The sequence below is a fragment of the Triturus cristatus genome, chromosome 2_2 (genome assembly GCF_964204655.1).
Source record: "Triturus cristatus chromosome 2_2, aTriCri1.1, whole genome shotgun sequence".
Classification (NCBI taxonomy): domain Eukaryota; kingdom Metazoa; phylum Chordata; class Amphibia; order Caudata; family Salamandridae; genus Triturus; species Triturus cristatus.
The window spans coordinates 1,189,426,767-1,189,441,444 of NC_140582.1; the positions used below are offsets into that span (position 1 = coordinate 1,189,426,767).

The 14,678-nt window shown below is 45.0% G+C and overlaps 1 protein-coding gene across 1 annotated transcript in view; it reads right to left on the reverse strand.

Moving 5' to 3' along the window:
• Nucleotides 1–614: 614 nt before the first annotated feature.
• Nucleotides 615–14,678, reverse strand: part of LOC146863353 (uncharacterized) — a 62,423-nt gene continuing 48,359 nt past the window's right edge. Inside the window, exons 2-3 of the mRNA XM_085642785.1 lie at nucleotides 9,083–9,151; nucleotides 615–4,268 (exon numbers count right to left, since the gene is read on the reverse strand). Of these exons, the coding sequence (XP_085498911.1) occupies nucleotides 2,371–4,266 (1,896 nt within the window). The 5' untranslated portion in view covers nucleotides 4,267–4,268; nucleotides 9,083–9,151 and the 3' untranslated portion in view covers nucleotides 615–2,370. The remainder of the gene's footprint in view (nucleotides 4,269–9,082; nucleotides 9,152–14,678) is intronic.

Below are 14,678 nucleotides of genomic sequence, written 5' to 3' on the forward strand. Positions count from 1 at the left end.
TTTTAAAGACCAACCTGACTGTCCAACGTACCCTCCTTCTTTAGCCTTTTAAGGTTCTTACATTTGTGCCCAAAGAATTAATACTGGCTGCAGCACTAACGCAGAACTGGTATCCTGCCTCGTGCAGATTTTAATTGGTCAACCATCTTTTTGGTGCATCATATTTTGGGGAAATTGCTCTACATCCGGTTTCTTTTGCTGGTTGGCAACATTTGCAACTATCAGAGAAGTATTTAGGGCTATGCATTCCATTACTGCCTGACCTCTAGTTTCATCCTGGGGAGAGTAGTTGGCCTAACGGCTAGGGCGGTCGGCCGGGGAACTGGGTTTGAGTCTCGGCAATGACGCTGAACATCCTGTGATTCTGGACAAATCACTTAATCTCCTTGTGCCTAACAAAAATTAATGTGTCCTCATGTAATGCAACTGGTGCTATGTAAAGCGCTCAGATATTCGATTCGGGTCAAGTTCGCGCTATATAGAACTCCGTAAAATAAAAAATAATAATCCTTAGCTCCCTTGCAACAATGTTGTGTGTATACATATGTGTATGTGCAGGTAGATACATATATATGAAACGGCTCCAAAAGAAAGAATAACTCTGGAGACGGCACTCCGTGGAAACAGACATTTTCTTTATTGCAGGTGCTGTGTAGACAGACAAATGTCTACGCATTTCGGCAGAGACAGCGTTGTTCATAACATGTTTGTGTTCCCACAGGGAATGTTAAATAAAGTTATAAAAACAATAGACATAGAAAGTGGCATTTCAATTCAATACCACTCCAGTGTAATGAACAGGATCGGCCATCTTGTAACATACTTGTTTAACATCGAAACTAACTGTTTTAAGTTGCACAGACATTTCTGATTCCATATAATTATCAACTTTTGTGAAATCAAGAGTGAACTTTTCATATGAAAACAATTCAGATATTGTCATTCCCACAATGCCAACTTGGGAAGAAATAAGTAAAATAATAAACCAAACCTACTTTCAATACAGCCCAATTGGGCTTAGTCCGAGATGTATGACTGTTGCAAAAATCACAATTTCAAACTGTGTGGAAAAACGACACAAAATAGACAAAGTAATAACATAGGCCCAACGGGCTTACTCCAATGTGCACAGATGGTCCGAAAAATCACAAATTTAAATAAAATAATAATAAAATTATATATATACACACACACACACACACCGCAACCAACACCCCCCCCCCCACCCCAAAGCAAGCCAATCAGCAACCCTGACAATCCTATGACATCGGCTGCAATTTATGGGCGGGTTCTGCCATTTATCATTAAGAGTCATAGTTTCTCAGAGCAAAATTATGGAGGGCCAGGTGATCTCTCATTTCACTCAACCAGAATCTGTTCCAAATAACCCACTGCCCATGACAAAGTGGCAGCAGGAGATCTGGGTCTTTGCTCCAAACCTTCAGAACAAGCATGTTAGAGAGCAGCCAGAGCGATTTTCTCCTTTCTATGAAAAAGATAAAAGTCGATGGGTTCCACATTTATGTTGCCGTAGCCCATTTCAAAGAGGTAGCTCTAAGTTCATTCCCCTGAAAGATGTGTTAGACAACACATAGTTTATAATGGTTGCACTGTATTACTTTGTGACATCTGCTTGCCATGACTATTTTTCATCCAGAAATCAAGTCGCTCATTATGCAAGAAAATCCTGAATTTATTAAACTTGTAGATCTTTTACATGGAAGAAGTAAAACTGTGTGTGTAAGCCACTGTCTTTTCTGCAATTAATAGTCTCAGAGCTGTGGGGTTCAATTCTTGTACTAGTCTCCATGTGTCTGTTCTTTTCATGGATTTTCAAGTGTACTTTAACTTTTCAGATGTATTTTTCCCATTGCTCCAGGTTATTGAGCAGTTGTTTTTCCTGTTTCGCTACTAACTAAACCGATATTGTACCATTTGTTGAAATGCTATTTATAATTTCTTCCTATTCCTCTGAATGCTTAGACAGGTTTGCTCGGTTTGTATTCTACGTCTAGTTTTATGATCTCACAGTAGTGGGGCTGTTCTGTTATTGCCTTATTTTAAATTACAAGAGCTGAGCTGAGTTTATGCCTCTGTACTCAAACCTCCCACTGATGTCACTGTACCATCAATACACAGTGACCAAACACCTCTGTGGCACCATTACTAATTTTAAAAGGTTCTGTTTAGTTACAAACACCTGTACCAACCCGTGGGCCGGAGTTGGTGATAGAACTTTTTTTTACTGGATGTGGTGCAGCAGTATCACACTACAGATATCTGTAAAGATCTATTACAAAGAGATTTTGTGCATCCCAGCTGTGTTTCCACACGTGGAACCTTTTGCCTAGGATAGACCACATTTATGAGTCAGGGCATGTTTTCTGTGTGCGTTTTCATGTGTTTTATTAAGTTAGCAAGCCGCGTGAAACCCTTTGAACATTCTTTGCATGGATATGGTATTACACCAGTGTGTATCCTCTTATGCCTTATTAGATTTGTTGATGCACTGAAAGCCCTTCCACATACATTGCAAGTATTTGGTTTTTCCCCTGTGTGCATTCGCTGATGAGTCACCAAGTATGAAGACCAACGGAAACTCTTACCACATTCACCACAAGTGTATGGCTTTTCTTTTGTGTGTATTTTTAGATGACTGGTGAGAGAGCCTGAGAGGCGAAAAGTCTTATTACAGGTCATACATTTATAGGGTTTTTCACCGGTGTGTATTCCTTCATGTTTTACTAGTTCAGTAGTCCTTTTGAAACATTTCCCACATTCACTACATGCATATGGCTTTTCTTTGCTGTGTGTTATTTGATGTTGGTTTAAGTATGGAGAACGGCTAAAGCACTTTCCACACACCTTACATTTGTAAGGCTTTTCCAGTGAATGTGTTTCTTTGTGTTTTTTTAGGTTTGCTAATGAGATGAATTTCTTGCCACATTCATTACATGTACTGAGATTTAAACCTGTATGAATTCGCTGGTGACCGACCAATCCTGCCAAACAGCTAAAACTCTTTCCGCATTCCTTACATAAATAGGCATTTTTGTTAGAGTGTACTCTTTGGTGACAGTTCAAGGAAGAGGGCCAGCAAAAACTTTTCCCACATATATTACAACAATACGGTTTAACCCCTGAGTGCAACTGCTTGTGTTTGAGAAGGTCTTGGTACAAGGTAAATGTCCTCACACAATCTTTGCATGAAAAAGGTTTACCTGTTGTGTGTGTTGCCTGGTGTTTGACCAAGCTTGTTGACTGATTGAACCTCTTTCCACATTCACTACATTCAAAGGCTTTTTCTCCAGTATGTATTGAACTGTGCAATTTAAGGTGGTATGAGCGTCTGAAACTTTTGCCACATTCATTACATTTATATGGTCTATCTCCAGAGTGTATTCGTTGGTGAGTGATCAGGAAAGAAGACATTTTGAATTTTTTCCCACAGTCATTGCATTCGTATGGTTTATCTTCACTGTGTGATCGCTTGTGTGTGGCAAGGTTGGATGACTGGTTAAAACATTTTCCACATTCACTACACATGTATGGATTTTCTCCAGTGTGTATCCGCTGGTGGGTGATAAGCTGTGCTATTTGTCTAAAACTCTTACCACATTCAGAACAAGCATGTGGTCTTTCTCCAGTGTGTATAAGCTGATGTGAAATTAGGTTTGTTTGATGTCTGAAAGTCTTGCCACATTCAGTACATGCATGTGGCTTCTCTCCTGTGTGTATTAGCTGGTGATGTCTGAGGTTTGTTCGGTATCTGAACTTTTTGTCACATTCAGTACATGGATATGGTCTCTCTCCTGTGTGTGTCCGCTGGTGAGAACTAAGCTGTGCTATCTGTCTGAAACACTTCCCACATTCAGTACACTCATGAGGTTTCTCCCCTGTGTGTATGAACTGGTGGGCAATAAGGCCGGAATTGTCTCTGAAACTTTTCCCACATTCGCTACATTCATGTGTATTCATTCTTTTGGAGGTAATTTTTTTCATACAGGATTTCTGCTCATCAATGTGAAGTGTAGGGATCTCCGTTCCACAGTCACCTCTTGCATATGATTTTTTTTCATCATCATTGTGCACTTCAATATGGTCTTTCTGAAAAAGATTGCAGAGATCCCAATCTGCAGGTTCTTCTGTTTGACTCCTGGTAGGATTTATATGATGCCCCCCTGTTGCCTTCTTGTCTTTTCTTGGCATAAACTTTCCAGAACAGCTTTCAAATCCCTCCTTCTTATATTGGTTTCTTGGTGCCATATCTGTCAGCAAGAAAAGTTAAGAGACATTAGATCATAAGTGGATAATTCTAAACACATCACAATTTTTTGCATACATTCAAAATCCATTCAGTGGTGTCTAGTGAGAACGTGTAATTAATTTTCGAATGTCTAATACCATCCTAAAACTGGTGGGGAGTCGTTGTGGCCGATTGATAAATCCTATATCACCTCCCAATTTTTCCTAATGCTCACTAAAGAAGAGATGACAAACTTTCAAAATGATAAAATAAATAAATAAATAAATAAAAGGCAAGCTATCTCCCATGTTGTTCCTAAATCTAACCAAAACAGTACTTGGCGCTTCGTAAAAAAACTCCTTTCTGGCTGCAAAGCTTCCTATCAGCTGATATCAGCTGATATCTCATGGGCAAATCTACACAGATTTGCTCATGTTAAAATTACGTTCACAAATATTTTCTAGGAGTACCATTTCTTGTCCTACTTCTGTAAATTCTTGGGAATTCACGAAAGCCATATAGCTGCACTTAATGCAAGGACATATACCATGGGTGCACTTTTGGGACTTTCTTTAATAATTGGGCCCCTAATTTGGTCTGGTGTGACCTTTTGTATTTATTAAAATTCTGTCTCTCTCTCTGTATTGGCTGGATTAAGTGTGAGCAGCATTCTGCTCGTTCACAAGGAGCATATCAGCACACAATGTAGTTTTGTTCAGTGTCAGTAACGACTGTGGCAGTGTGTGCTTTTTGAGATAAACAATTATTTTTTGCTTTTGCAAATGTTTGTTATAATTGGGAGGGTTGGCAGCTCCCACAACAATAAGATTTTACAAAAACGTGCCAAAACAAGTCACACATTGACAAAACTAAAAAGCTGACCACCGGTTTCAGACCTACTTGCTTTGCCAGTGCTTGTTTATTTGTTTCCCATAATCTTATTGAAACTGGTTACACTGATTGTCCATTATGAATATTTTTGGGAAATACTAGCATGCATAAACACATGTTACTAAATGATGCTGCAAAGAAATGTTACCCGAAATTTTACAGTAGTTCAGCAAAATGTTTTTTTTCCCACTTTCATTTTTTTATGAACGTTTTATTTTGAAAGCAAAGAATCAATCTTGCTTTCAAGCTTCTGCAAATATTTGCATCAAATCAGAGAGTCTTCTGGGAGCATTATACATAGCCTCATATTGCTAAACTTTGAAAACGTGTGAACATATTTTTATACTGGAAGCACTGTCAGTAGTGCAGTCGGAGCTTACCACATTTACTTTGAGCGCTCACCCTAATAATAAAGGTTTTTAATTAAGCAACCATAAATACAAGTTTGAACAGCATTAACATATGGGCAAAAAAAATGACCTTAACTGCAGACAGTGCCCTTCCCTGACCCATTATATGGTACTGCAAACTTGCAGCCAAAGGGTTTGTGCTGCAGGGGGTTGGGCCTACTTGTCATAAGGACAAAATACACGAGTACTTGTTCCCCTGACACCAAACAATTTGTCCTGGTGGTCGGGCTATAGGAATTCCACATCCGTGGTGTGAGTGTGTTTGTGTGTGTGTGTGTGTGTGTTTAATGTGTATTCACAGTGACCTTATAGACATTCAGCTAATTTCTTCTTGGTCCAGCTCCAGAAGCTTTACCACCTGATCTCGCACACGGCATTTCACCAATATTATTCATGCATGCACTCTTGTGAAAACCCCGATTTCAAATTCGTAGGGCACCTGGTACATAAAATTCTAAAAACGAATGAAACATGAGGAGACAAGATGCAGTGATAGAACATCGTCTATGGTTAAGCCTTGCGGCAAATAGTAGCAAGGTATTAAGGTATTAAGGAGAGCGATGATTCCATATAAGTCCTCATTGAGATGTCTGTAACGCGTGTTCTACTTGGTCTTGGTGTCAAGATTTCTCGGGTGCCCAATCACAAACGGTGAAACAGGCACCCTTTCTAGCAAACTTGTAAGCACTGTTTTAGGTGGGGGAGCAGCATTGCTATCTTTAAATGTTAATCATATGGTTACACCATGCAAATATTTGGTGTTGTCAACAGATTTGAATGATTTTGAAACCTGGAGGTCATCTTAAACTGGAAAGCCAAAATCTGTCTCCAATTAAATGCCAATAAGTCATGATTTAGCTTGTAATGGAGCTCTAGGAGAACTCAAAATCACTTCACTTATGTGAAAAAACAACTAAGGTAAAAAAGAAAAAAAAAAAAAAACCTGGATTATTGTTGACACCAACATGAATATAAGGTGAAATTTAGTTTCCATCCTAAATAGCCACCACATCCAGTGCTCCCTAGTGAGGAAAAAACACGCAATCAGCTTCAACCACTAGTAGTAGCCATCATCATTCACTAATGTTCGGACTCGCTCTATACTGGGGCCCTCAAAAATAAACTGGGCAAACTGCACAAAAATGGAGAAGTGCTTACGTTTCACAAGCCGAGAAAACAAAATATATCCAATATCACAAAATAATTTTATTTAAAAGAGTAGGCTTAGATTTTAAGTCCCTAAAACTGATCGCAAATTTTGAAAGAGTCATCCTCTCTCTCAGACATGTGCACTGTTGGGATCAGCCTTGTAACCTCTAAATTTAATTCATGTGGTAATGAAATGCAATTGTTTTGTTGTGTCAAGAATGATGGAACCTCGATCTTCAAGATAAAATGTTTCTCTTCTTCCGAGGTGGACTTCCAATATAGAGACATAATTAATGCAATCATTTTCTGATATTCCCAGGTTGTGAAGCTTCTGAGGACAATATATTTTGTTTATATTAATATTCACTTTGTACATCTTACTTGAAGCAGAAATAAAAGGTTATTTTGCTAATGGTCAGATGCTGTATGGAACTTTCAAAACCACTAACAAAATCATCAGTTGAAGGGCAGTTCAACCTGAAAACATATGAAGCAAACACAGTTGAGATAGATTATAAACTTATGCCTCTTGCCACCCTGTGCATTGCTCCACACATCACAAATATTAGGAGTGGCACCCAGGTTATTATTGTGGTATCTATATAGCACAGACCTCGCCCCATAGACAGAGTGTTCACATAAAACAACAGATTATATAGAACTAGATTACAAGAAATATAGGTACATAGTAAAAGGTGCATATATCGATTAATCAAAGCAACAAGAAAACAGAACACCGATGCAGCAAGTAGGAGTCCATGAATTATCTGGTTTCAGGTACAGTTTGAAAAGCTTTGTAAGGCATTACAGAAGAGTAGGAAGTTCAGATTTCATTTGAATTCTTCAGGGGCAGAAATCCAAGTTCTGAGGTTTTGAAAGGAGAAAGCCTGGTTGAAAGATTTTGATTTTTTTTTGTCATGGTGATTTCAAGAATCTATGGCAATTTGCTTCTGTGGTGTGAATTTTGCTTCTTAGATAGGATTGAAAAATGATGTGAATCGCCTTGTTGTGAGGCAAGCTATTTTCAAGCTTGTTCTAGCCACAAGTAGTAGCCTTATGAAGATTGAAGGTCTCCCAGGATATGCAAAATGCTGTCCGATTTTCTTGCTTCTTTGACCAAGCAAGCAGCAAAGTGCAAAATGGCTTTGAGAGGTGCCAAGAAGTTTTCAAGCAGAGCAGCGAGCAGACGAACTAGTAACTTTTATGTATATAGTTTTCTTGTAGTTTAGTGTACAGAAAAGGTGTAACTATTCCTTGAGTATATACACTAATCCTCAGCATTCACTGTCGCGTGGCACCTGATGAAATTCCCATGTATTGAAAAAAAGTGTAGGATTGCATACTTTAAATTAATCTCAGTCACTGGTAATTACTCAGGACCGAATCCCAGTGCATTAGTTATCTGTGCGCCATGCCACCTAGTTTGGAAACCCAATCATATACAAATCAGTCCTGATCCTACACCAATGGTTGCAGTTCAGCCCATAATGCCATGGCCAGGTCCTCCTTGAACCAGAACACAAGCAATCCAAGACCTGTTTCGCCCTCATTATGACTTATCAGTCGGGTGTTGCTTGGTTCCCGTGGCACAGTACGCAAAGGACCTACGTCTAGGACTACCTGTCCCAACTAGGGCGTCGCACTGAAGTTTACAAAAAAGTGATGGATGAAATGCTTGAATTATTTTAAGTCACTGGTAATTACTTGTGCTGCATCCAAGTACATCTTTATTTTGCACAACATGCAGCCTCAATCAAACAGATTTTCATAAGTTATCCTCATTACTAAACGTCTTTAAAACCACAAACAGCCAGCACGTTTCATTCATAGAACTTCTTCAGGGCATAAGTCTCTAAAGCAAAATCATATAATCATTTCGATAGAGGTCATCTAAAAAAACTAACTGAAAAACTAAGTATCCAAAGCTTCAGTCAATAGTGTGTTCTCAGTCGTATTAGGGTTTCACACATAGAGGTACCTAAATTCATATTCTTCACTGCACGCAATTAGGTTGGAGTGAAGTTGTTTGAGATATAAGATTATCCACTGCGGATTTCTTTTAATTAGAAGAAGTGTTTGATGGCAATGGTAACTGCCTTAGGGCAAGCTGTGCTTGATCTGAAAATGCTTTTTTCTGTTGAGGGCTGCTTCCTTTCTAAGCACCAGATACACATCGGTTGAGCGAGATCTTCCCCATCAGTGCGACAACTGCTGTCGAACCTAATCCCTCCAATTCCATTCCACTGACTAGTGTCTGAGCATGTGGTGTCTCTCACCGATGACAGTATAAATAACCAACAGCTGAGGATCTGAGAGACTTTGCAAGTCCTCTATTAACACCAAATCACACTGGGTATGGTAAAAGGACTGGATATTCCATGCTCACCTTATAAGTTGCAATCTGTTATCTTATCTCGGAGCCTCACACTTTTCCAGCTGAAATCCTCCAGAATAGCTGTCATAAAAAGCATGAACAAGTTTTAGTTAGTGGAATAAAATGCTCTTCGATATGTGCAAAAAACACAGGGTCATCGAGGCAGCCATTTTTATGCACACATTTTAGTGTTCATTTGAAAACAAATAATACATGTTACATTTACATGTTGTAAAAGGCCTGTGAGCAACAACGATAGGGCGGGACAGTAAATGTAGGATGAGGCAGAAGGGGAATGGAATGATAGAGGGGTGCAGAGAGGTAGATGCATGGTGGAAGAGGTGATATAGGGGACACAGAGGGAAGAGAGGACATTTAGTGGAAAAAGGAGTGGCTTTGGGTCAGATCACGAATGGGGAGTGAGAGGATTGGGTGAGAGGTGATAAGTGTCCAGAGAGGAGGATGAAAGATAAGGTGTTGAGAACTAGGCAAGTTCGTTTGTGAGTTACAGTGTTCAAACTTCACTCACCAAACTTGTTGCTATTGTTTTGCAATATATGAAATGACCATGATTTTACTTTTTGCATTAAATTGATGACTCATTAAAATCTGGATTGATGCAGTCAACCTATAGCTTGGTTACCACTGTCTTCTATAACAAACCATTGGTGTACGGCCTAGTACATCATCATGGCTGATCTCAGGGGTTGTTTCACAAAGAAGAGAACAACAATACAAATCCTGTCCTTACACCTACATTTTTTTTTTAAATAAACTTACTCCATTTTGGGGTTTCACAAAATGTCATGGTCTAAGCATGGGAATACATTAACACCTTAGGTTTCCAACCGCACACCTAGCCTGAAATGCATGGGTTTTCCACTGACCTATCCTTAGATTTTAGGTGGAAATGCAGAAGAATAACAAAGGATATGGGTGGGAATGCTTGAAGGCTTTCAATCTCTAGTATTACTCAAGGCCATATTCCTGTCTATCAATTCTTCTCCACTGAGCCACTGCAGAAAGGGACCAACCATATACAAATCGGTTTTGGTCCCACATACAAATAGGACCCAAACTACCAGGCCACACATTCTGTGTATATGAGCACAAGCAGCTCCAGGCGTGTTTCAGCCTAGTTGGGAATCACAAAAATACAGCTTCAGTCATACAACACGGTGAACAGTGGGATCCACGCCTTGGTATGCCCACCTTATTAAGATTTACTTATTGAAAAGAGATGGTAGGATTGCTTGAATTCATTCCATGTTTTTTTGACTACTGTGGAGCTAAAGGTAGGCATCAATCAAATCCAAGTCACTCTTGGGCATGCTACACGAATGCTATTCAAGCCCGTTCTGCTAGAACAAATGCACTTGACAGTTTTCTCCTTTTTTGCAGGTGGGAATACATTCCCATGCACTTTTAGAAAATTTTGAGTGATGTTGACCCGGATTCTGTATACTTAACCCAAGCCTTTTTTGGCAGTACAGTTAAGTGTACAAACGTGGTTGTGAAAACCATTGGAAATGTTGCTGAATACTAACAGGGGGGTCCTCGCTTGCAACCCGTGACTGGCAGTTCTACGCAGCACCTACCTGGTCTCCTGGGCACCCGTGAAGAGTTTGCTGCCTCCATACCTCCGTGGCGGTTTGTCTCCCCCGCAGGCTTCTGTCACCTGGGGCCGCAGTAGGGCGAGACTACAGCCCCCAGCATTCACTTTTGCTCCGCCCATTTCTGGCGGAAAACGCGCCCGGAGGCGCTATATCATCCGAGGCTCCCTCGGTGGAGCGGGGGGTCCTCGCTTGCAACCCGTGACTGGCAGTTCTACGCAGCACCTACCTGGTCTCCTGGGCACCCGTGAAGAGTTTGCTGCCTCCATACCTCCGTGGCTGTTTGTCTCCCCCGCAGGCTTCTGTCACCTGGGGCCGCAGTAGGGCGAGACTACAGCCCCCAGCATTCACTTTTGCTCCGCCCATTTCTGGCGGAAAACGCGCCCGGAGGCGCTATATCATCCGAGGCTCCCTCCGCGTCGCGGGAAGCGCGCGGGCGACGCCGGGCTGAGCCCGGGCAGAGGGCGGGCCGTCTGTGGCCGTCCTGGGCCGGACGAGGCTGGGCTGGGCCTTCCCTCTAAACTTTGGGATTACCGCACCTGTTTCCATCCAGGTACTGTTACCGATTCGTGTGGTTATCTGCCCAATGTTGTAGATATGGTCTAGGACTGTGCCTAATGGACTTTACCTACGATAATCCTCCCTACTCTTTGTAGGCTTGACAGAGCTTGGGACCTCCTGCCTTGATATTTGACTCCTGCTATCACTTATTCCCCTTTTGCAACTCATCGTCTAATTTTGTGCTAGGGCTCTGTTGTGATTTTATGTAAAGCTTGGCTTAGCAGCAGCAATGTCAACTCGCTCTGGCAAAAGTTTGAGGGGGAGCGTGGGGGGTATGGGAGGTATGGCGGGCACCATGGAACAGTTTATCACCCGTGTGGCCAACGTTATCGACAAAGAAATTAACATGGCCGAACGGCGGCTATCTCAAAGCTCGTTTGGCGATAGACGATCTTCGATTGGCCAGTTAGCCCATATACCCTCCCCGGATCGAACTCCGGACTCGCTCCCTTATGTCCCCCATCCTGTGGACCACCCTCGAGTGGCGGCCTTGAGAGCTAACATAGTAGGGCTTGAAAACCTGATGGCTACAGCACTTAATACCCAAAATCATGTGGTCCCTATCTTAGCAGTAACTAAGTCATCTATTCCTTGTCCACATCCGGCCGACCCCACTACCCTCCAAACATCGCCCCTCACGGCGGCTATCGGGGTACAGGCAGAAATCCATCCTGCCTCTTCAAAGAAGACTAGACCTGTCATCCCCCGTGTTAGACGGCGACCTCAGAGGAGCCTGGAAGGGGTCCTGACTACCCTGAGTCCCACCCTCAAGGTATCGTAGCCGGGCACTGGCGGGAGACTCCCCAGGGGGAGGAATCTCGTATCTAGGATCGTACTTCTGGCACCACACGACACAGAGTGACCACACCGGGTATTCTGAGAAAACAATCTTTATCAAGTAGGTTATCACTGCAAATATGTACAAGGTGAGCACGGGCTCAAGAGTCTCGGAAGGGGTAGGGGGTAGCGGGACAGTCTCTGGTAAAGGTTCAAGCAGGGACGTATCCGGCGCACAGCTCACAATCCTTGAGCTGGGGGGATACGATGTTGTAGTCGGGGTCCGGCGGGACCGTGGGAGTCGGTTGGAGCCGCGAGTCACTCAGCGGGCTCCGGTACAAGTTCGGAGGTCTTACGATCATCAGGGAGCCGCGAGTCACTCAGCAGGGCTCAGGTACAAGTTCGGAGGTCTTACGATCTTCAGGGAGCCGCGAGTCACTCAGCAGGGCTCAGGTACAAGTTCGGAGGTCTTACGATCTTCAGGGAGCCGCGAGTCACTCAGCAGGGCTCAGGTGCAAGTTCGGAGGTCTTACGATCTTCAGGGAGCCGCGAGTCACTCAGCAGGGCTCAGGTGGGTTCAAGTTCCAGGAGCCGCGACCACGTCGGCAGGCTCTCGTTGTTCCAGCGTCGAATCTGCCGGACAGACCCAGAGCACCCCTTGTTATAGGTCGACCCCTCTTTGATGTCCGGAGTCTGTGCAGGCAGGGGTCTTGTCACCTGGGGGTCGCTTGTCGGGATTTCCTGCTATAGTCTTTTGATCCTTTCAGGGCCGGGTCGGGAGGAGTCCCAGACACCCAGCAGGCGTGGAGCCAGCCCTCAGGGAGGCCGGAGGGCCGATCGAAACCCATCGTCCCGGGGGAGTTCAGAGGTGCGATAGAAACTGCTCCTCCCTCTCTCATCCCCTGGAAGCGTGATGTCCTCCAGCCGGAGTGGCGCCTCTAGGCCCGGGTCGCGCTGGGGCCGGGCGGCCATCTTGGTGCATGAAGTGGGCACACGGGCCCGGGGTGGCCGAAAGGAGAGAGGCCAGGGACGGGGATGTCCGGGTCGGTGCGTGTGTCCTGGTGGGGAGGTTCGGCTGGGCCGTGTGCTTGGGCTGTAGGTACCAGGTTTCGGTGGTGCGGGGGGCACGGAGGGCCATTCTACGAGGCCGGGTCCAACACGCGTCCCCCCCAGCTGAAAGCCGGAGAGAACTGCCCATCAGCTTGGGGGGTTCTCTTCGCTGAGGCGGAAGAACCGGGAGGGGCCGTCAGCATTGGCGTGGTCCGTACCAGGGCGGTGTTCCACGGTGAAATCCATCCCCTGGAGGGAGATTGACCACCGCAGTAGCTTGGGGTTTTCTCCTCGCATCTGCATGAGCCATCGCAAGGGCCGGTGGTCAGTTTGGACTCTGAAATGGGTGCCGAACAGGTAGGGTCGTAGCTTTTTGAGTGCCCAGACCACGGCAAAGGCTTCGCGCTCTATGGTGCTCCATCTCTGTTCTCGGGGCAACAGCCGCCGACTGAGGAAGGCGACGGGCTGGTCTAGGCCTTGGTCATTTACTTGGGACAGGACGGCCCCAATGCCATGCTCGGAGGCATCGGTCTGGACTATGAACTCCTTGGCGTAGTCGGGAGCCTGGAGGACGGGGGCAGTACACATGGCCTTTTTTAGGGCATCGAAAGCTTCCTGGCAGGCAGCCGTCCACTGCACTTTCTTTGGCTGTCTTTTAGACGTGAGTTCTGTGAGAGGGCCGACAAGGCTGCCATACCCCCGAATGAATCTTCGGTAGTAGCCCGTGAGTCCCAGAAAGGCTCGGACCGCCGTCTGGGTGATGGGTGGTTCCCAGGCCAGGATGGCGTCGATCTTTGGCTGTAGAGGGGCGACCTGGCCACTCCCGACCTGGTGCCCCAAGTAGACCACGGATCCTTGCCCGATCTGGCACTTGCTGGCTTTTACTGTGAGGCCTGCCTGGCGCAGGGCGGTTAGCACCCTCCGGAGGTGCTGGAGGTGCTCACTCCACTCTGAACTGAAGACAGCGATGTCGTCCAGATATGCCGCGCTGAACTGTTCTAGCCCGGCCAGGACCCTATTCACCAGTTGCTGGAAAGTGGCCGGGGCATTTTTCATCCCGAAGGGCATTACGCGGAAGCGGTAGTGCCCATCGGGGGTGGAGAAAGCGGACCGCTCCTTGGCCCCTTCGGTGAGCGCAATCTGCCAGTATCAGCAGGTGAGGTCGAATGTGCTGAGGAACCGGGCTGCCCCTAGTCGGTCAATGAGTTCGTCGGCTCGTGGAATGGGGTGGGCATCGGCTCGGGTAACGTCATTGAGCCCCCGGTAGTCCACGCAGAATCGGAGCTCGGGGGCGACACCGGGGGCCGCTGCCTTCGGGACCAGGACCACGGGGCTGGCCCAGGGACTGTCAGAGGGCTCGATCACCCCCAGGGTCAACATCTTCGAGACTTCCGCTTGAATGCAGGACCGGACCCGGTCAGGAACCCGGTAGACTCGGTGTCTCACCGGCGGGCTGTCCCCGGTGTCCACGTCATGAACACACCAGTTGGTGACCCGGGGGGTCAGGGAGAAGAGGTCGGAAAATTGTCTTAGGAGCTGGCGGCAGTCCGCTTGTTGCTGGGCAGTGAGGGCTGGGGAGAGGTTCACTCCTTCCACGGAGCCATCCT